Source organism: Ciconia boyciana, chromosome 4 (genome assembly GCF_034638445.1).
Source record: "Ciconia boyciana chromosome 4, ASM3463844v1, whole genome shotgun sequence".
Lineage (NCBI taxonomy): Eukaryota > Metazoa > Chordata > Aves > Ciconiiformes > Ciconiidae > Ciconia > Ciconia boyciana.
Genome location: NC_132937.1, coordinates 42,580,770 through 42,603,788, shown reverse-complemented (window position 1 = coordinate 42,603,788; position 23,019 = coordinate 42,580,770). Strand labels below are relative to the sequence as shown.

The 23,019-nt window shown below is 38.3% G+C and overlaps 1 protein-coding gene across 6 annotated transcripts in view; it reads right to left on the bottom strand.

Moving 5' to 3' along the window:
- Positions 1–245: 245 nt before the first annotated feature.
- HOMER1 (homer scaffold protein 1) overlaps positions 246–23,019 on the bottom strand; it is a 114,329-nt gene continuing 91,555 nt past the window's right edge. For all 6 annotated transcript variants that reach the window (XM_072859055.1, XM_072859054.1, XM_072859053.1 and 3 more), the window contains 3 exons: positions 11,010–11,120; positions 9,262–9,342; positions 246–3,905 (listed from right to left, as the gene is read on the bottom strand). In XM_072859055.1, coding sequence (XP_072715156.1) covers positions 3,717–3,905; positions 9,262–9,342; positions 11,010–11,120 — 381 coding nt within the window. In that variant the 3' untranslated portion in view covers positions 246–3,716. The remainder of the gene's footprint in view (positions 3,906–9,261; positions 9,343–11,009; positions 11,121–23,019) is intronic.

Here is a 23,019-nt window from a genome sequence, read left to right as displayed (position 1 = left end):
CAGTGTTCACAGAGCGCTGTTCAGTAGCCACTTCAGTACAGAATATAAAAGATGATATAACGAATTGAGGTTTAGCCTCTTATTGAAGGTAAACCTGAAGTTAATCCCTAACTGGTAGAAAAATGAGCAAGAAATCAGAAACCTTTCACAACTGACAACTGAAAAGACACATCCCAAAATATTCATCTTTAATTGACGCATTGTTCATTCTTGCAGGATTTGCTTTAAAGGAATTATCCTGGGAATGCCACCGATAGCATTAAACAATACTTATTTGTGTTACATCTGGTTTAGCCCTTTATTTATTTATATTTTACCTGAAAATGTATTTTCTTAGAGACCTTATAACAGCATTTCTGCATTATCAGTTCTTTTTGTTCTCCTCTTTCCTGGATATACTAGCCAGGAAAAGGAATTCCCAGTCTGTAACAGACAAATTAATTCATATGTTTTACTTTGTCCACACAGAAAAATGCAGTTTCTGGATCATTGAGGCATATAGATTATGAACAAGACACTCCAAAAACTAACTATCCAGACGGGGATATACTTACAAAAATCTTTTATGTCAAAGTCAGGATTTCACAACATAACACGCTAATGCAAAATCCAGTAGCACCTGAAAGATTAAGGTAGCTGCTGCTATCACTTGCACATACTTGAAAAAGATTTAAAAAAAAAAATAAAGAGTAAAAGTACATTCTCCAGAGAACAGCAAGTGTATTTCAAAATAAAAAATTGTATTTTTTATTTTTCTCTTTTTTTTTTTTTTTTCTTTTTTCTTGTTGGGTATTTCTGTTAGGTTTTTTGGTAATTCTTTTTGCCTTTTTTTTTTACAAGACTGTAGTTGCCACATAACAAGTTATATGCGATGTGACTGCTCCCCCCTCCAGTGCAAGTTCATGGTCATGTTTTCAGGCTATAGTACTCAATACTGTTTTCTCCTATACATATTCCCATGGTTTCATCAAAGATAGATACAATGTATAATACCTGTCTCTGGGAAAGCAATGTTTCAAACAGGCAAACTTTTATCTTAAAACAGAAGTGGAGAGGCTACAGCAGGTATAGCCACCAAAGTATGAACTTTAGGTCACAATTTCTAAACACTCACCTACTGTACATAAACATTAAAAATAGTCTTAGCAATAGGATTTTATTTATATGTGCACGTATGTCCACCTTATCCCATATTTATGTTTGGCAACTATTTGGGAATTCAAAGGTGCAGCCCTCAGTAATTGTAATATTTAAAAAAAAGAAATGAAGCATATCTACTCTATGAGAAAAGAAATTCTCAAATATCAATTTCTAATTTTAAATTTAATTTCAATAGGAAAATATTAAAAATGTGCACATCTAAATTTTTCCATGTTCTGTATATACATATGTGTGTGTACGTATACATAGAAATACTCATGTACCACACATATTCACAAAATTTAAGTGGAAATATTTCTGTCCACTGTTTTCCCACATGTAAATGACATCGTATCTTTAAAAATGTCAATAATAATATCATTAAAAATAATATTACATTTATTCCATCATGAACTTTCTGTGGTTTTGTTCTTTCTTCATCCTTATTATGTCCACTGAGCACTAACAGGCCAGACTCTCCTGGCACTTACACAGATGTTATGCCAACTGAACGTTGCTGACATCACATCAAGGACACATCTGGTTTACAGCAGCTCAAGTGACAGGAGAATCAGGCCCAAACATTCCTAGGTAAATTAAAAACTGGTCATATCTGCTCATCTGGACCTGATGAAGATATACACACAACTGACTAAAATCCACCAAATGAAAAACATGTAGCTCATCACAAAGTTTTCAACCAGTAGCTGAACCAAGCTCCCCCCACCCCTTTAATAAATAAAGTGAGAAAATACCCTAAAAACATGGAGAAAACTTAAACATTGTGTACATGGCATACTGTATAATACATGACGGTTTAGCATTTGACCTAAACCATTTTCCTGGCTAGTCAGGGGAGACCTGATAAATCACTGGTAAAGGAAAAAAAAACGGTATTTTAGAAATAAAGCATGTATTTCTAATATAAATGAAAACCTGTGTGTATTATAAGGTATATACACACAGTACACACATGAAAACAAACTTATCTTTTCTACTTTTGAATAGCAGTCTCTAAATGGAGAAAATTGTGTTGTACAAATTTAATAAGCAGCTAGATTTCATGTTTAACATTCAAATTAATTTGGGGAGCAAACAAAGGTCCGTGCATCTTTCGACTCTGAAGTCTGACACTCATTCATACATTTTAAAAAAGCCCTCTTCAACATTACAAGCAATTTATGGCAAGAATGTACTTTGATACAAGACACATGACACTTGGCTTACCTTTCAAAGAGTTTTTTTTTAAATAAATCTATTATATAAAGAAATGTGTGTTTGCCAAAAGTCTGTTAAAATTACATCAAAACAACTTTAAAACCTGGTCACTGAGGATAATTGAATTCAATTTCCTGTTTTTAAACATTTAGTTAACAGTTCAGAATATTGCCTGGTGTAGTTTCAATAAAGATGTGAGATGAAGACCCATAAAAGAGTAAACATGTCTCCATTTCAATTTGCTATGACAACAAAACTTCTAGAAACAGCTTTCTTGGCTGGACAAGTTCAGTGTACGAGTAATCCCTTGCAATAGTTCCATGCCCTTAATGCAATCTGTAATAAAACAGTGCTCCCCATAAGCCATTATTCACAAAACCTGAAATTCATGTGACATTCTGAAAAGTCTCCTGCAGCACAGGTTAACAGTTAATTGAACATACATATTTGATATATGTATCAAGGCCAGAAAACAAATGACTGGCTATTCCTTGTTATCTGTGCATGTCGAATTTTACATTTAAAATTCTCAGGGGTTTTTTGCCTTTATTTTTTTTTTCCTGGGGGACTCACCTTCCATCATTGGTTGGCTATAAAATGTAGTTAAGTGGAAGATAGTATCTCACTGTAATTACATAGAATTCATATGAAAAAGTAAACCTTACATTGGACAATATTGTAGAACACCAGAGTAAGCTCCATAAAGAAATACGGTATCTTCCAGTATATATATATATATAAAAAACCAAAAAACAACCAACCAACCAACCAAAAAAACCCCAAAAAGAAGAACTTTATACAAGCAGTTATAGTAACTTTGTTTCAATTAAAGATGCAACTCTCTCTCACTCCTGGCAAGAATAAATTGGTAATGGCACTGCTTCTCCACAGTGCAAAGTATCCTGAGAAATTATTAAGAACAACAAAATACAGGGCTGTCATCACTAAGTTCTTGCACAAAACACAGCAATTAAATATCTTAAATAAATAAAACAGCAGATAACCTATATTCTGTCTATCACAAAAAGGGGATGTGACCTGGGACACTGCTAATTCTTCCATCACTGATAATTAGAAAAGGATTGCATTCAATTACTGTTAATATCTTTCAAGTTATCTATGGCCAATAATGTACAAGGAGGTAATTTGTAATTCAAGTTTTTTTGTTTGTTTTTTTTTTCTTCAACTAGCTACAAGCTGAGTTCTAAATTTTACACTGAAATACGACTCAAATTTAAACCAAGCCCTCTCAGAGGAGCATTTTCTAATTTTGTGCAACTTTGATGCAGAGCCCAACATAGTCCTATGAAGAGAGACAGTGCATCTTTAAGCTGATTGGCACTGAAATCCCATTTTCTTTAGCTGCATTCTATTAGCTTGGCCAAGTTATCTCGTAACTCTGTTAGTTCAAATATTTTTCCATCAAGAATTTCTAAAAGTGTCTTCAAGTTATTGCGAAAAGCTTCTTGCTCATTCTGACTTTTCTCCAGACGTTGCTCTAGATCAGACAGCTGGCCTTCCAGGTCTTTGTTTCGAATTTCTACTTCCTTCAGAGAAAACACATAACATGTTAATGTGTTGTCTGCAAACAGAAAGCAGTCTAACCTCCTGCTGGTATTTGTGCGCTATTTTTGTCAACTGGCTTTTAAAACAATTTGTGACCCTTTACAGTTTCCACTAAGCCAAAATCAGAACCCAAATTGTTATTACGATTGCGTATGTACTACCACTTCCTCCATTTTTTCAGTAATTCATCTGAAGGACAGATACTTTCAGAGAAGGACAAAATTCAGTCAGTGAACGATGGATGTGATATACTTACTCAGGTAAGTTATTGCTTCTATCATTCAGAAATGCGCCACCCACTGAAAACAGCTTCTCAAAGGTTTACTTAAGTTCAAGTATTCCCTGATTTAGACTACATAAATTGCTCAAGGACACAGTCCTCATTAAATGGTCTCCTACAGAAGCTCGTCCAGAATACTGCTCTATGGATGGAGCAGTACTACCTTACTCCTGGCCCACATTACAGGCCTTTTCAGCCTGAAAATTAAGACTGATGTCAAGGCGACACTGACTGTGGCACAAATATAAGCCAGCAAGCGCAAGCTGAATGTCTCGTCTCGCTGCGCGGTGCCCGAGCACCCACCCGCACCCGCCCGCAGCGCAGCGGTGGGAGCAGGGACAGCGCGGCAGCCGCCAGCGCCCAGCGTGGGGACCGGCCGTCCCCCGCCGCGGGCCAAAAGACGCAGCGGCGGAGGGGATCCGACCCTGAGCAAGCTCAGCTCTCATTCAGGAGGCAAAGAAGCCCTGCTGGGACCCCTCACGGCTCTTGGCTTGTGCCTGACAGGGGAGGGAGGTCACGGCTGCCCGGCTTTCGGCAAGCCGGGTGCCCTCTCTTCCAGCAGGTTACTAACGTAGCAGTCGTGTGGGTCTGGAAGAGCGTATCGTTATTTGTCCCATTCATTGCGCGTCTCGTAAATTCACGCTGTATTTTGTAATTTCAGTTATGAAAAACACTTTAAAAAGCAGCACAGGGACAGTGTATTTAGTACACCATACACCCTGTGCAGACATTCTCTGGAAAAGTGCATAGTGAATTTGTATTTACATACATTAACATTTTATCAGCACCGCTTCCCTCCACAGCGGCTTCGTGCCACGAAGCTTTAACAGGCCCGCTCGGAGCTTTTACGACAGCGCGTTTCACACAGCCACAGGGAGGGAGAGTTGGCAGCAGTCCCTGCTCCCAGCACGAGCCACTCCTCTCTCTGCCCTCCCACCTCCCCGCTGCTTTTGTTGTCATTCTTCTGTCTCCCTCAAAGCTAACAAATACATTCACGCTTACATTGGAGAGATCTCAGCTAACCGTAAGAAACAACCTGACCCATGCAGAATATGTATTTGGGCAGTCAGGAGTAACAGGTATGAAACGGCAGCCTTGTGTCAAAGCCCGCGGCCCAAGACACATTTCCACCCGTGAGGGGTCTGGCGGCAGCGTCGATCGGCCGCTGCACCCCTGGCCAGGGGAGGGGTGGGGTGATGTGGCCAGTGCTCAGTTTTGGCTCCCAGCCTCCGCAGCGGGGGAGAGCTCTGGGACTCCCGGCCGAGGTGCTGGTGGAGAAGGCAGAGCCTCGGGAACCTGATCTCCTCATAACTGTGGCTGCTTGTGCAGCCAAGGGTGACGTCCAAGCTGAACCGGAATACCTCCCTTACTTCTTGTTTGTAAATGGGCAAGTTAAAAATTACAGAGTTTTGGGTGCTGGTCTTGAACAACACAGCTGAGAGCAGGAATTACCTAGCTCCCAGGACCAAGAGAAGAATTAGTTTAACCTGTTTAACACTGCACAATATAGTTGCCAAAGCACTAAAGGAAGCTAGCTGAAAAGAGTATCTCTAGAAACAATATAAACTAAAATACATACATGCCTATGTAGTGATGAGCTACGCCACCACTGCTATAAACGAACAAGCTAACTGACTGTAACTCAGCCATACCCTCTGAAGGCTCTCCGTCACTGAGCCTACTCCCGCCCTCCAAACCACGTACTGACAAGTACAACCTGGTGTAGCGACTGCACGGGTTCAAGACCCTCTGACACCGAGTGACTGCAGTACAGGACAAAAAGGGAAATTCAAGGTCCTCTCAGCTCTGCAGGAATGACACAGTCCTTTCTTTAGCTCACACAAAACCAATTGCTGTTCTTCCATGTTTGCTCACGTGTCCTGCTTCTCCTGTCACTGCTCCTCTTCTACTCACCAAATATGTGCTCTAGGAAGTCTCCTTGCCACTCCTCTTACCCCAGAGATAACTAATTTCTATAAGACAAGCCACTGACGAAAGAGACCGCTTTGGAACAAAACCATTAATATATATATATATGGTTTTATTTCATGATATCTGGGCCTGAAGAACATCCCATTGGCCTGTATCTAGCACTGAAGATCATCTTTCAGGCCCTTCTCAGACGCTCTTAAACTGAGGAACTGTTCTGCTGTGAGCTGTTAGGGTGGGAGCACCCAGGTAAAACCGAAAGCTTTATGTTAGAGGTAGGAATTTCCATCCATATTCAGCAAAAAGCTAACTCTCCATTGCTAGTCTTCGCCCTGCATCTCTTCAAATCAGAAGAGCTCCCTTCTTTTCTTTAAACTTCCAGCTTGCATATTTTATTTATATTCCATTCTCAACATCTCTTTCCCAATCCATATACATTTAGCTTCCCAAACATTTCCTCAGATATACTTTCTCCCACACTTCCTCCTGTTTTATTTTCCCTAACTTACGCTTAACATATTTAACGACGTATGGGAAGTAGAACTAACTGAAATATGCCAAGAGCTGTTGCTTTTAATTTCTGGAAAATGCTTCTTCCCAAATTTTACATTTTATCCTTACATATATTTACCCTAGATGAGTATTAATGATTTTTGCAATACTACTGCATTACAAGTTCATGTCCAGCTTATGTGCAGTTTCCTGTTACAAATCAGTCTACCTCAAAACTGCTGCTTCTTGTTTGGAAGAAGTGGAGAGGTGTCCATGTAATGGATTCTATTCCCCTAGTTGTGTCATTTCAGTTATTTGCAGTTAATCTCATCTAACAATAAACTGACTCTTCCAATACATTCAGGCCCTTTGCAAGGTGTATTTTACACTGTTTTTTCAAGGTCTTCTTACAGCGGACACAATCATTTCTCATGCCTTTTTTTTTAAAGAAATAAATAATTAACAAGTTATGTTTGCTGTTTGCACTGCAATAATCTTTTGTGGAATTCAGTGCAAGGATCCGAATAAAATATTAGAACCATACACAACAGCTATATTTAGGAATCAGCCACAGTAATAAAGACATCCTGACTTACTGTGAGAGTCACACTGATCATGACTCATTGATATGTCTTCTCTACATTGGTAATGAAATTATTAAGTAAGAAGGGCCCCGATACTTACCCTTCACAGTGATAACATATTGCTCTTCACTGGAATTTGCCAATGATGGATTTCTAATTACTTCCCTGATATGAGTGTGTCAGAAATGCAATACACCTTGAAATAGTAATCTCTTTGTATAGCATTTTTCATACAGGCTATATTCCAAAATATTTTAGAGTTACATAATCCATTTGCAAGCACAAGAGGGAAAAAATAAAGCAGAAGAAAAAAGAGTGAGACGAACGGATACGGACCCTGGAGACAATCACCCTGAAAACAGATGATGAGTCAACTAAGTGAACAGATGTGAGATGGTTAGTCTGGAGCTACACAAGAAAACACCATTTCACTGATGTCACAGATGTAGGGTGAAGTGGCTCAGAGAAGGCCCGTACAATCAAAGCAGGACGATTACAGCAAAGCAAAGACTCAAGATCTTTTAGACAGGCTGCATCAGGTCAGTAATAAGCTTTAAGCTTAAGAAACGCAACTTTTAACTCAGATCCTAAGTGAGCTTTAAATTTCCTTGAATAGAACCATATAGAACTATTTTCAGAAACTACAATGTGATGTATGAACATATATACACAATATATCCATTTGGTTACTCAAGATATAAATATACCAAAAGGAAGCTACTGACTTTATAAAGTACAAATTTTAATAAAAACTTAGCATTTTCTAATTTTTCATCTCTTACTAGTCTCTCATAATTCTGCTTGCTAAGGATAACTAATTCCTGGCTCACTATTACTTTTCATATGATCTTACACTGAAATTATTGCATATGCTACTGCTAGAACAATTTCCAACTTTCATTATAATCTCCCTCTTGAGTCTTTCAGATGAGCGCCTTTTCAGCTGAAAACTCCCACTTTTAGCCTAAAGCTAGCAACAATTTTTGGAATAGTGGATCACGCAAGCTCAGGTGTATTCAAAACAATCTTTAAAGATTTTTTAAAGTAATAACATATTTTTTCCAAATAATTTGACTTAAGAATGGGGAAAAATGAATAAACTCATTTTGTTCTTACGTGGCTTATTCTGTAGGTTAAAATGAGATTCAAGGAAGTTCCAATTCATGTAATGCATTTCAAAGAATACCCACTTAATGGTTTTTAAGCTGTGGCTAGTCTGATGGGGCTTGCTTTCAGCATCATTTAGGTTGAGCCACAGAACAGTGAGGGAGACCTTTCAGCACTTTGGATTTGGAGCTGTTTAATACCTGAGATTCCAGTCCTATCAAAACTCTGAAGTCTGAATTCAGAGTTTAACCCACCTAAGCTTTGGGTCAGCCTCATTCCAAAGGCAGGTTTCACAAGGGAGGTGCGTACGTGCTGGCCAGTCAGCCCAGCAACAGACAGACAGGAGCTCAGACATAGCAAGGGAGGCTATGCTGAGGGCACACTAATTCCGGTAGGCTGAGGTATCTGGCTTTACACACAGTAAAGAAGCAACCCAGAAAAACCAACAAAACCACAATTATTCTAAATAATTCCAATAAAATGTCAAAGTGTGTTTTTAAAGTCTGTACTACACAAAAATGCTTTAATGTTTACTTTCTCAGGGCATGTTTAAAAGCTGAATACAAACTCATCCCAACCTGATGATACACGGCCTGAGAGTTTCAGTGGCACACAAGACCTATGGGAAGACACTGCAGTGAAAATGAGACCAGAACTGCCCAGGACATGTATTGATGAAGGACATCTGCTGGCCTGACAGTACTCTATGGACTTGTAAACTAAATTTGGGTCTGTTCCCTTGGGTAAAAATAGCAACTGAACAGCAGGTGGAAATTTTGATACGAATTCCTAAGGGTCATCCCAACCCACCACTTTGCAATGCAGTCTAACTTACATAGTTGTCTGGCACCTTCAGTGAATATAGCACAAATTGCTGATGTGAACTGCTCACTTGATGATCATTTTTCCCTTCTCTCTAAATTAAGATGATGCACTATAGCTCACCTGTAACTTCTGGGTCAGAGAATCCCTCTGTGCCTGGAGCTCTCTGGCATTGTCGATTTCTTGTTTCAATCCTTCTATTTCCTAAGGGAGAAGAAACCACCTTGTTAGCAACACGTTACCTGGCGTGGCCTCAATGCAGGTGAGCTGGCTACCGCTTCTCCTCCTGAGCAAGCCATTGCAATGATACCAAAACTAGCAGCTGGCTACTGCCCATCACAGCACGTGAAGTTTAAGCCCTGCTCTCAATACTCCTGAATCACAGTCCCAAAACAGCAATTCCATTGTGAATAAACAACAATACAGATAAGCATTTTCTTTTATAAAAGTCCAAGTTTTCCTCTCCCACACAAAAGATCCAACATAATTTTTTCCTGGAAAATGAAGGGTGCTTGTAATTACAGAAACAATTTTATACTTTAAATTCTATTCAAATGTATGCTTTTCCATTTTTTCAAGAGAAAAGTCCCATTTTCATCTGTAAGCTGCTTATTATGTCACTAGCAGCAGGGCTGAGCATCAAAAAATTGCCTGCTTTGACCACTGATTTCTGTAGAAAGAGAGTCTAAAAGAAACAGTATCTTTAATTTAGCAAGAAGAAAGTAACAAGGTATAAAAATAACAAATATAGATAAAATAATGAACAGAAGATAAACCTTTTCTTAGCTTACTTTCAGAGGACAAGAATAGAAAGAGTTAATGAAACTAAAAGGTAGCAAACTTAAAACGATGAAGTACGTTTCCCCAGAAGGGCATATCCACCTCCCAGAACTCCTTTCAGAAAGATCTCTTCGCAGACAACCGCTCAGCATATTTTAAAAGTGAATGGGCACCAAAATGGGAAACACTACCAACCTGAGGCTAACCTCTTAAGTATGAGGGAATCTGGAAAAGGGTTTGTTCCATTTTGGGAGGATATTCCGTAACTGCTGTGCCTCTCCTGCATCCTCCTTGGGAACACCTAACAACTGCCCCGCTGGAGGCAAGACCCTGCAAAACACTGCCCCTACCAACATGCCCACTGCGTCTGCCTCGGAGGGCTCAAGGAATCCAGTCTTACACGGGGCAAATAATCCTTCATACGTGGCTCCTTCCACCTCCTTTTTTCCATCCATAAAGGGGCAATTCTCGATCATTCTGTGGCACAAATCTGCTTTCCCCTAGGACCCGTGCCAGTGCAGGTGTTACTCCAGTTCCTTTTATTTTCTTGCTGCGGGTCCAGCCCAAGGCAGATGGTACAATAAATATAATGAAGTTTCAGGCCAGGGGCTTGGCATGCATTTAAGGAAAGGGCTGATCTTAGGGATCATAAAAGTCAGCTATATTAACATAGCCTGAAAAACAGACTGGCCTGAAAAAGGCATTGACCTATGACTTGTTCCAAGCCCTACTCTCCAGAAAAAGGAAAGCATGCTTACGATAGCTTCCCTTCTTAGTGAAGCTGGACTGCATCAGTGCGATGACTGCTCTGTGGAAACAACTTATGACATACTTTTGCAAACAGAGATGCTTGGTAAAAGCAAACAGGAAAACACAATATTTTTTTTTGTCATTCAGATACCCAGCTCTATATTGGACGGATGTAATCATATACATGTAAAAATATTAATCATTTCAAAGAAGCTGAAAAAAATTTTACTTCATAACATCTATAGGAAATAATACAGTATTTACGAGCCATCACAAGCTTAATATTCAAAGCCTTTAGAAATGACATACCAGAAAAGCTAAGAATAAACATTAGCAAATACCTCTTCTTTTTTCTTCAGCGTAGACTCTAACTCCTGTATTGTCTGGTTTAATTCTGTTTTATGTGTGTGGACTGCATTGGCTTGACTGCTCACACACTCTAGCTCAGTCACCTGTTGAAATGAGTAGAAGCAACACATACAGAATTAATTTCAACAAATTCAAGGCACTATTACTTCTTTGCATCAATAGCTGCATTAGAAATATAACCTTAGTTCTGGGTGACTTATATTGATTAAAATGGTGAAGGCGTTCTTATGAAGTTAGCATAAAATTCCTTAACAAATTGTTTAGCATAAAATGGTTGCTATGACTTCTTGGAAACAATAGATTTAATATGTTGCAGGCTGAAAAGAACACTAATTGAAACTTATACTTACTAATTATTGAAAATTATGAAAAAATTACTAATTACGAAAGAATCTGAATTACCATTTCAGAAACGGTAATGGCTAGACGATTAAACACAGATCTATCTAACCTCTCCATCTGACACTTTTTAATGTTGCACCATCTTAATCAACTAAGCCACAATGCTCACCCACTTCCTAGCAAGCCAATTAACATTTCACAGCCTCAATTTCTGACTCAGCATCAACAGTATAATAGCAGACACTCAGCCACCAATGTACAGCTGCCAACTTCTTACTTACTCTAGTTTCAGATCTCATCTCTCAGTCACAAAGTCAACAGCTAATGGCACAATTTGGATTTGCACAGTTCCTCTTTATTAGCAGACAGCAAACACTCTCCATCTGCCCTTGGATAAGTTAAGATACCTGGCAGTGGTATGCCCTTTTAATTTTATTTTTTAATCGAAGAGATGTTAATATCCTGCCATTCACAGATAAACAGTTGTCAAAAAATAGCTTCTGCACCAAAGAAATAAAATCCATGCAGCTAGAGACTACGCAGAGAGGTGTTCATGTACCCCCCAGATTACAGATCAAAATATTAGAGAACTGTCACACTGCATGTCTGTGTGGATGTGTGCACTAAAACCTTTTTGTTTAATAACAAACTGTTAAAATATTAAAAATACTATTTAAAACCTAATAACTCATTTTTTTCCAGAAGACAGGAGCCTGTCAATCTTAGTATACAGTCTTCAACAGAGCTGCACCATCAGTAACTAACAGTAACTAAAAAATCTGGCCCAAAAACTCCTTTGAACAAAGTGCTACCCAATTCTGCAATGAAAACCTTTAGGTCTCCATTTAACTTTCTTGGAGAAGTAGCCCTTAGAAGAGAGGGCAGGCATTCTCCAGGACAATTTTATTTCTTAGATAAAAGAACATCTTGAGGAATCAAAGTTGCTGCCCTCCAGCACCAACATAGTTTAGCTAGTGAAGTCACTGTGATGGCAGTAATTTCAGACTCTGAACTGTTTGCAGCCTCAAAAGGTAGATTACTGACTGCAGAGAGAAGTCAAAGAAAAGCCAAGATGAAATACAAGAAAATTAAAACAAAATCCCTATCAACTTCTTTCTGAGTCACAGGGCATGAACTTCCCCTCTCTAATAGCCATGATGAATCTAGTTTCTTCTACTGGAAAACTGTGATTAGATATTTTTGCCCATCAGGTTTATAAATGGAGAGAACTGAGATTACAGCAAATTCTTAGGAGGGGTAAGGGGAATGAGGGATGAGGATATAGCTTGCTAACACAGCACCCCACCCTCCACCCCAAAGAACTATCTTATTTATTGCAATTGTCCCAAAAGAAATATCAGTGCTCGTGGCAAAAAGTAATAGCAGTTTGCTCAGTTTTATATGCCACTGAGCATTACAACTGAAGTCTTCGGTAATTTTCTCAATTTCCTTCAATTGCACAAAAATATATCTACTTAGATTCCTTGTGACTGCTACCAGTTGTGACTGTTACAGTATTCACTACTACAATTACACAAACACAAACAAGCAGAATGGGAACACACCAACTGGGATAAACCTATGTCTACACGGTGTCTGAACTAACATCTAGATACAGCAAGAATCAGAGAGGCACAGAGTAATTTTGGCTGGAAGGGGACCCTGGTGGTCATCTGGCCAAGGCCTCCTGCTCAAAACAGGGCCAGTTTTGAAGTCACATTTGATCGCTCAGGGTCTTGCCCAGTTAAGAACCCTTCACTACCCAGCAGAGCTGCCACAGTTTTACACAGGTTCCTGTATTTCTGACATTGTGGGTTTATGCAGGGCTCTAGCTCATTCCTAAGTTTTGCTGGAACTGTCTAACTCACTCACCTCACCCATCTTCACCCTTTCTGATGTTTAACTTCTTAAACACTTCCAAGCTTTTCTGCTGAACTGCATCTTGAATTGGAGGTGGAAGCCTCTGTGAACCCAAGGCTAGGGTTGCTAGAGGAACCCAGGGCCAGGCCCTCTCACCTGCTGTGGAAGACTGGAACATTATATGGTAAGCTCCAAGGAGGCCAATCTCTCTTTTAAAGCCATTGCACTCAGCAATACCCTCTGGCTCTTACCGAGCACTGGCATAGTGAATACTCATTTACACAAAGTGTAAGAGTCTCAGCTGGACAGACAGAAGAAAACCCAGTCCCCAAACCACCTCTGTGCTAGCACCTAGTGCCTTGGAAGCACGTGTGCAGAGGTGTCTCAACCTGTGACCAAGGAAGCGCTTGGAGCCCCACTGTTCTCCACATGGTTCCCTCTGGGCTGGCACACACAGAGAGGATGCACATGTTGGTGCAAGCTTGGAATCCAAGGAGGCTGGTGGATTGAACTGCGGCGGATGAAATGATACTGCTCTCGGCTGCGTGTATTGTCGCTGGCTGAAAACACCGTCTGCAACAGCCCCACCAGCTGCGTGGCTCACGTGAACACTCCCCAGTACGCTCTGGTCCATACTAACTCAAGACACCTACTGAAATTGCTTAAGCAAACACAGCTAATTTTGCTCGAGCAGAGCAGGGAGTCCTCTCACAAACCTTCTTGCCAACAGAGGCAACTGCTGTCAGAAGAGCAATTAATTAGCAACACTAAAAGGGCTGTGATGTCTTACTCTCGTCTAGCTTTTCTCAGGGCAAACGTCCATCTCTTACAGCTTATGTAAGAAAATAATGCATTGTTCAACTGTTTTGTTTACTGTTTGTTGAAAAATCAGTAAGTTGGAAAAAAAGAACAAATTCAATTAAAAAAACAGGGTTACTTTAATCGCAGTCTTATTTAAATGCCCATTCCTACAGAGATCTGAAAAGATGTCAAATATCTTCATGCTGTTATCTTCTTGAATGTACCTATACAAAAGAAAATGATATTGTGACCCTTTTAAAAAAATATGTAGAGTAAGATGGGCTGGAAAATGATGTGATAAAAAAAATATGCAATTGAAAACAGAAGTAACAAAAGATCAAGCTCTAGGCAAAAATCTGGATAGCGTTTACATGCTCTGTTTCCTTGTTTCAGATTGAATTTATTTTTCTCATGACCAGTGGTCCAAAAATCATTAAAAAAACCTGTTTATGCATTATGCACAGAAGGGGACATAAAAGGAAGCTAAAATGCTTTCGTCTGACCCTCCCATGTGCTATTTTCAGGGACATCTCCTCATTCAGTGTTTCATGTTTAAGAGCAAGGCTCAATCAATCATTCAAGCCTTTGCACAGCAACACTGAGCAATGTACCTGTGATTAAGCCTTGTTTCCAGTACTGAATTCAGACTGAAAGAAGAGTCTTTGAACAATAACTGATTAAACAAGGTTCTTCTATTGTGCTATTGTAAGACTGCACTGACTTCCATATCTGAAAAAAGCCAATACTGTGGCTTGGTATTTGAGACTAAGAAAGAAAAAAGTATTGTTCTTAGCCTCTGCTTCTTTATTTTGCATTTATCATCCAGGTAAGGATTGCACATAGGGAAAAAAATTCTGAAAGGGCTTTTAGTGACTATTTATGAGCTAACTCTTCTAGTACACAGCTGGCATTATACTTAACTGCATACTTCAGTGAGAAATACATCAGCTGAAATAAGACAGCAATGCAACTTGTTCTGGCAGAGCCTAGACCTTCTCAGCAGAGGCCACTCTAGAGTTTTCTGGAAATTTTAATCTAGGGTCAACAGCCTATAAATAGAGGAGGATGCCAGGCAGAAGTTTTCATTGCAGCAGACAGCTAGCACACACTGGGCTGCGGGGAAGACTGGAGGAGTGAGGCTTTGGGCCATGTAACACAGTAAGGAGTAACAGCCTTGATGCGAGGTTAAGACAATGACTGCCCAAAGCTTCAAAAGACTGAAGAATCTCTCAAAGAAAACAAACCAAATCAAATCAAATCACAAAGAAACCAAGAGAGGAGAGTGCATCAACTCCCAACACAGACAACAACTTCACAAGTAAAGACTTCAGTTAGGCAGAGGCATAGAAGTGGGAATGACAGAAATATTTCAAGTGGCCACCTTCCCCAAGCAATTATTGACTGAATGAATCCGCGCTATGTTTGCTGCAGGTTGATTCATTTTTTCAAACCACTTTCTTGAGATAAATTTGTACGCTTCTGATCTCAAACAACAGTTGTGATTCAGCATCTTAAATTCAGTACCAAGAGATCATGAAATTCCTTCTAAACTTCATACAGAAATTACTTCAACTGCTACAGAAATGCAAAGACAGACAGATTAGAACACATTTTCAGTGTAGCTGTAGCCTATTTTATATACCTGACACTCTTAACCTGTTGTTTCCTAAAGGTATTTTTATCCCTTCTATTTACTGTGGAATGCAATACCCAAGGTCTACTGGCCCAAGCTACTGTGCAGAACAGGTAGAGTGCTCACATGCAAGACTGAATTTAAGTATTAATTATGTATTTTTAGCTGGTTGAGTTACATCCCTAAATGGATCATAACTGTGACTGCGACAATGTTATTCCATCAATAATTCAAGATGAACCTCCTACAAAGAAAAAAGAGCCCTTTGCTTTCCACAAGGAGAAGAGAAATGATGTTGCATGGCTCAGCAAAACTAAGAATAACTGCATAAAGTTTCACATAATTTATGCAGAAGAAGCTTCTCAGTTCTTCATGGTGGACAGTAAGATGCAAGACAGCATGCAACAAGCCAATCATAAAAAATAATTCCAGTATAGCTTTCAAGAATAAAAACTCTGGAAAGGTTTTTGGTGCAAAGAAATGTGAAAATGCCGTAAACAAGGAAAATTGCTTTTCAAGGTTGCTGCTGAAATAACAAAAAGCACACCATAGTATTATTCATATACATCACTTCTGACAGTAAATTAATTACTGTAGTTTTCCAAGATTTACACACAGATAAAATGATAACGTGGGGGCAGGGGGGAGTCTTGTGCATTACCAACAATATATTACTTTTTTCAACAGAGAAAACAATTAAAGATTTTGCTGAAAAGGACACATTTTTCTCTGTGGGCACTGATGCCTCAAACCATGGAAATATCAAAATGTTTTCCACACTTATTCATTTCTACTGAGATGAAAGAGGAATAATCCATCATCTGCTTGATTTTTGTGAAGAAGGTAATGAAACTGCGGTAGGAATACTTGAAAATGTAAGAATTTTACTAAAATCAGTGCTTCAACCTTCAGTCATGCATTATTATTTGCAACTGATAATGCTAATACTAACTTCAGGGAACATCCCTTTCTCTGCAATCTAATTACCAAATACTTTTTCCAGCTATCTGGCCAGCTCATGAAATACATGCAATAGCAAACATAGTACAGATACGTCACCCTTTCATCCTGAGGATTTAAATCCAGTAATTTCCTCATTCTCCATCAGAGTTTTGGAATTATAGGATATATTTCATTCTACAAAGCTTTGACTACATAAAAATTTTGTGGCATGCCTCCACAAAGGATGCTTTTCATAACTTGCAGATAAATGGATCTTAACACTTTTCTTAGGTTTTTTAGAAAGATGAAGAGGGGGATGAGAGACTCTCCTGTGAAAACTTTTTTTCCTTTCCCAGAGTAACAGTAGTTTGATTGGTGGTTTGTTTTTTTCCCAAATTATAATGATGTATATAACACATTCAATCAAAGTGGATTCCCAGAAAAAAATCCTAATGAAATAGTCTGAGGTCCTAAATGCAAATCTGCTCTAAAAACAAATCAAGGCAAATGGAATATGACAGAAAAGACTTGCCTTCAGTTCACTCTACATTAAGAAAAGCCGAATTCACATTTTGATTTCAGGAACATAACCTGATTCACCTGCTCTGTCTGAAAAGAGACTGTCTTTTTAGTAAACTGTAATTATTAACCAAGAGTTGAATCTTGATAAAGGCTAGATGTGGATTATTTGTATTAGGAATCACACACAGAAAGGGAGCTGACAGTATGTGCTGGATTTCACAAATCCTGTCCTAGGAAATGCTCTGACAGTCTAATGTCAAGACTGACAACACATACCATTTCAAAAATAATATGGAACTTATGATAGCTGAAATGGATATTGGAGGAGCAAAAATGTACATCTGAGAAAAAAATACATATCCCCTGAAATAAAATGCTTGTATTTTTCCTTTGGCATCCCCTAATGCCATGCAAAGAAGGTGGTCAGCCTCTGCAATGGTTTCTCAAGGATTTTAAAAATATTACTCTGGATTTCTTTTTATTAGAAACTAGTTCTACTGTGAAAAGGATAACCAAACTTATGCAGATAATTACAGCCTGCTCTGAAACAGAAACTCTTTTTTAAGGCAAGACTGTAATTTCAAAAATAAAAAAGTCACTATATTCCCATATGTATTCTAAAAACTCAACTATCACAGTCAGAACGATTAGCTTTTCCAGATCTTACTGTGTCATAGAAAACCCTAATACTCCCCAGAACATCTCTCTTGAACGTCTGGTCAATATTTAATATTATGTCCTCACTTGGGCAAGAGCTGCCCTTTTTTTTTTTGCCTTTTCAGGAGTTACTAGTGCAACAAGAGTTTGCTTGCAATTCCAGATGAAAGGACTGCATACATAAATATAGGGACTTAGTTGTCCATTTTTTGTGCACTCAGAATTGGCCCATCGGCACACACATTTCTTTCAAATAAATGCATAGACAAATACTAACAAAACAATAATCCCACTGTTTTGTTTAAATTGCCAAGCTACCCATATCTACCCTGCAAAATGCTCATCTATTTTCATTATAAACAAATAGTACCAAGCTGCTATCTAGCCACATGCTAATTACAATATCTTAAGAAGGAAGTTATACTTGGATAACTTTTTTCTTTAATCAGTCATACCAAATTTAAATATAACGTAAGTTTGGATTGTTCAGTGGGGATAGGAGGGAAACAGTCTTAAAGGGAGGATGACAAGACATAGGCATCACATAAAAAAGGTGCATTGCCCATAAATTTTTGGATCAAAACTCCACTGATAAATTTCTTGTTACCACCCTTTCTGCCAACTTCTTTCATAATTCCACTTTTAGATAATGTCCTTCCTCAGTCGCATAAAACCAGTTATTCAGGGTAGTCCCACAGTGGTGCTAGCAAGACTTCTCAGCAAGTATGAAGCCCACAATATGGGCTGTGATTCAGCAAGCAACTTTATCACATCTGCATGTTCAAAATTTAGTTTTGGTTATTCAATTATTAATGCAGCTGGTGGAAACATGGAGGTGACTGCTAAAGGAAATTAGCTATTTTCTATAGCTAATCTGAGCAGATGGCTTATACAGTGTTCCATACTTCTTGTGGACTTTAATAACTGCTTTTATAGATTGTTGTTTTCTTTAAGTAGCACAGAAGTAGCCCAATAAAATGACCATGGTTTTATTTCTGTATGCTCATGTATTTTTTTAATATCCACTTTAAAATTTCTTTTAACAGTAGTGAAATCAGGGTCCATTATTTGTCAGGTGGTTTTGATGACTACATAAGATGTCCTCATACTTATTTCATTCATTGAATAAAAGAACCAGAACGTAATAGGCTAATTTTATCTTATTTCCTAGGAAATCCTGGTAAAACAACAAGCTAGAATTCAAGAGTTTACCTCTGTTCTTTCAGGAATACCCAAGAACTTGATCACTTCCCTTCATCTCTTTTTATCTTAGGTTTCTTTTCCTGCAGATGAGTGATCTTCAAGGACTGCAGCTCTTATTATTATGCACTGGTGTTATTACTCTGTGCTATTGCCCAGTGTCACAGGATGATTTACTTTAGCAGTTAGCATGCAAGAAAAAAACTAATCATTTTCATTTTAACATGACAAAGACAGAACTTTGGGATACTTTCCATAATTCCTATCACATTCAGTCCTTTCCTTTTTGTGGTATCAGGATTAATGTTAGTACCAATGCTATTCTATTTGTCTGAAGTAGCTCACTTCAGGGTTTTTCTTTCTGTTACTGAGCTGTTCTAAAGTCATGAATCCCTTTTGACTTCAAAAAGCTATGCAAGGTGTGTAGGAGTGCTCCCCAACCCCATTTATGGGAAATCCTTGCTGTTAAGTTGCTTTTGAGCAGCTTAGAGGAGAGAAGGCCGAGAGCTCCAAGTTAAGCTCTTGACTGGGCATCACATCTTCCCTGAATTATTATCTCTTTGTATTTGAGAAGGAAAAATCCATACACTCATTTAGCAAACTTCTGAAAAATATAATGTCTGACAAAATATCAAAGCACAGTATGTCTGACTTAAGCTCACAATATATCAGAAGAGAGCACAAAACTTGAATTTATTGAGAACTTTGCACTCAGCCACACTGAATCTGTATTCTGTTTCATCTCAGCTCTAAGCGTTATTAATGCAGAGAACAAATGGAAGAAGGAAGATAAAGGTCTCAGAGAAAGTAAATAAATGTAGGTTAATATGAACAACTGACAGATAAGTAAACCTTATACTTAATCAGAAATGGCAAATAATAAATTAAATTAATTTTTTAAAACGCAATAAAAATCAAAGAAAGGGGCATTTTAGCTTTGTTTCTTTATTTTTAAAAGTGTAAATAATGTGATGCACAGAAAAACTATCAGCCAAATTTGAAAACAATTATAGAATAAAAAATGTTGGGCTTAAAATAATTTAGAACAACTTAAAAAGCAAAGTTTACAACAAATACTGCACGAGACGAATGACCCAGTTTACCACAGTGAATGAAAAAAATAGAAGATAAAAGAATGAGATATAATGTAAAATCAAAGGATGTTTATAAATAAAACATGACAAAGTTCAAACTGTGGGAAAAGGTACCATAAGAAGTCAACTAGTAACCCAGTATTAGCAATAATTTTTTTTAATATAAAGAAGAAACTACTTATGTAAATAAGGCTATTTACAAGGCTATTTATACAAAGAAGAAACTAAAGTTGGAAATAATAATGCAAAGTTTACTAATCAATATGCATTACTTCCCCCCACACACCACACTTGACAGTCTGCTGTAGCTTGCAGACAGATGACTCAGGCACCAAAACTTGTACATAAACCTAAAGCACGTAAGGAGTGAATATCACCATACATTATATATAAACCACATAATATATTATTAAATTGAACTAAATATAGCAGCTAATGTCAACAGTGCCATTCTTCATTTTGGAGGCTGGTCTATTTTATACAAGACTATGATCTTGTAAGTGAGCGTATCCCTCCAAAGCACACATATCTACACACACTCTTCTCCAGGGGGCAAGATGCTGTGATGGCAAACTTTTCCATATAAAAAACCAACTACATTACAACTGAACATGCAAACTAATTTCCAAATTTTTCTTTCTCTTTGAAATCAATTTTTCTATGAGTATTTCTAAAAATCCAGTCTATTCAATTTTTCTCACCAAAGTTTCTTTTGGATCAAACCCCATTTTTCCTCTGAACTGGCAACAGATGCAAGTTGCAGCACGGCAAATTTCAATTAGGTAAGATAGTAGGAAAAATAATTTGACAAGGGTGGTCAAACATTGGCACAGGCTGCCCATAGAGGCTGTGGGATGTCCATTTTTTGGGACTTGATTCACAGCCCTGAGTAACCTGTTCCAGCCCTGGAGCTGGATCTAACTTCAAAGTTGGCCCTGCTTTCAGTGGAGAATTGGACCAGATAACCTCCAAAGTTCCTCTACATGCTAAAATATTCTGTGATTCTATGAACTAAGGATGGAGATCATTTCATCTGACTAAAAGGAGGTCTACAGGACTACCTACATGATTATCCTATGGACAAAGACAAGTACTTACAGAAGCAAATTCAACTCAACACCTTAGTCAGTTTTCTTAAGAGTGGGACACTTACTCTTCATGCTTTTGTCTCTCCAAGAATTACAAGAAAAAAAAGATGACTATCTTAGACTTGATATATAACTTCTACATAATCTCAGGTGAGTTGGATTCCAGTTTGAGGAACATTTTTTGGATCAACTGCAGCTACGTGTTTATACTGAGCTTATCGGATAAACTGAAGGGAAAGATAACACAATACAGTGACTTAACACAGCTTGCTATCACATGTACCACAACCAGTAGTCTCCAGATCTGCCATTTCAATGCCACAATTTTGATCTGTGTAAGAGAGAAGCATCTGACTTGCAGATTCTTTTTGAAATGGGGCACTATTTTGATTTGAAAGATCAGTCTCCAGCATGCAGGTTAGAAGAGCTCTTGTATCACATCATATGGGTAACAGATTGAGATTGATTTTTTCTTTTTTACGTTCTGCATACTTTTACCTAGTGTGTTCGATTTGTTCGATTTATTGGGTTAGCCAAGTCTATATTTTTCTAAAAGCAATTCCAACAGAGGGCACTAGTCTTAATGAACTATCCTGTCATAATTTACAGGCATGCCCAGAAAGACATAGGCACAGAGCGTTCCTATATTCTGCATGAGGTATCAACAAGCCCTGAGGTCACAGATTACAGAAACATTTAATGAAGGCATGTAAACAGTGATCAAAAGAGCATAGTGCAGATGATCCCATGTCGTAAGATTTTGCATTCCTCAGAAATACAAAATAATTACAGGAAATTTGCTGGGCAAAGGTTATGAAAAATCATCAGCTATTAATGAATTTAGCTACAAAGACTTGGTTCTACTTTTGTTAACTGTAGTATCATATAAAAGTGACATGCTAAAAATTCCTATATTCATTAATTGTATATTCTAATAACAGATTTTAAATAAGATTTGACTAAGAGTGAGAGTAACATCAAGAAAAAGGGATCTTTGCCTGTCTTGTCTAGTTGGGTCTCCCCACAGCAAATGCAGTGGCTGTTGGTGTGTGTTACTTTTCTTTCTTAGGTAAGGACTGTATTGTCTCAGCTTTGCAACAAAAGGTGTTAATAAATTTTTAGGAAGAATGCTACCTCATTATGTCCACGTTTTAGCAATGAGTTCTTCACTGTAAAGCCTATCTGGTGGTCAAATCCACCTGAACATTTGCACTACAGTAATTTTAATACAAGGTTGTAATTTAAATAATGTTATCAGCAATTACTATTATAATCTATTCACAAACCTGGAGCACAGGTTAGAACTCCCACCCTTCCAAAGAAGAAGCTTAAATAAGATGACAGACAAAGCAAAAGTCTCCCTCTGTACAAAAACAGATGACAAGCTTGTGCCTGACTGGAAAATTTCTGAAGCAAATCAGTTTTGTCAGCAACTGCCAATTTCTTGAACTGAAAGCACTTTGCAAAAAGCAAAGTTTTAATTATACTTCATGCATTTCATCCAGCCAGGTACGGCACACACAGTTACAGTCCATTGGAAATTATCATTCTTCCCTACCAAATCATGACTTCAGGATCCTTGTCTGCAAGTCAGTCTAGGTATAGGACAGCCCCAACAACCTGCCATTTCCCCAGGTTTCTCAAGCTCAATGGAATTCTCACTACTCTTCCACATCCCCAGGTTAGATGTAGACTGCTGAATTTCTCCCCCCTCAGATGAGTATAAGCCTTGTTCTTGGGACTACTAACAGCCTCCAGTTGGACAGGTCCCGCGCAGGTCTGAAAGAACCCTTTGCAATTTGCAGGATTTGGCCAGCTGTAATTGCCATACCTTATTTCATAC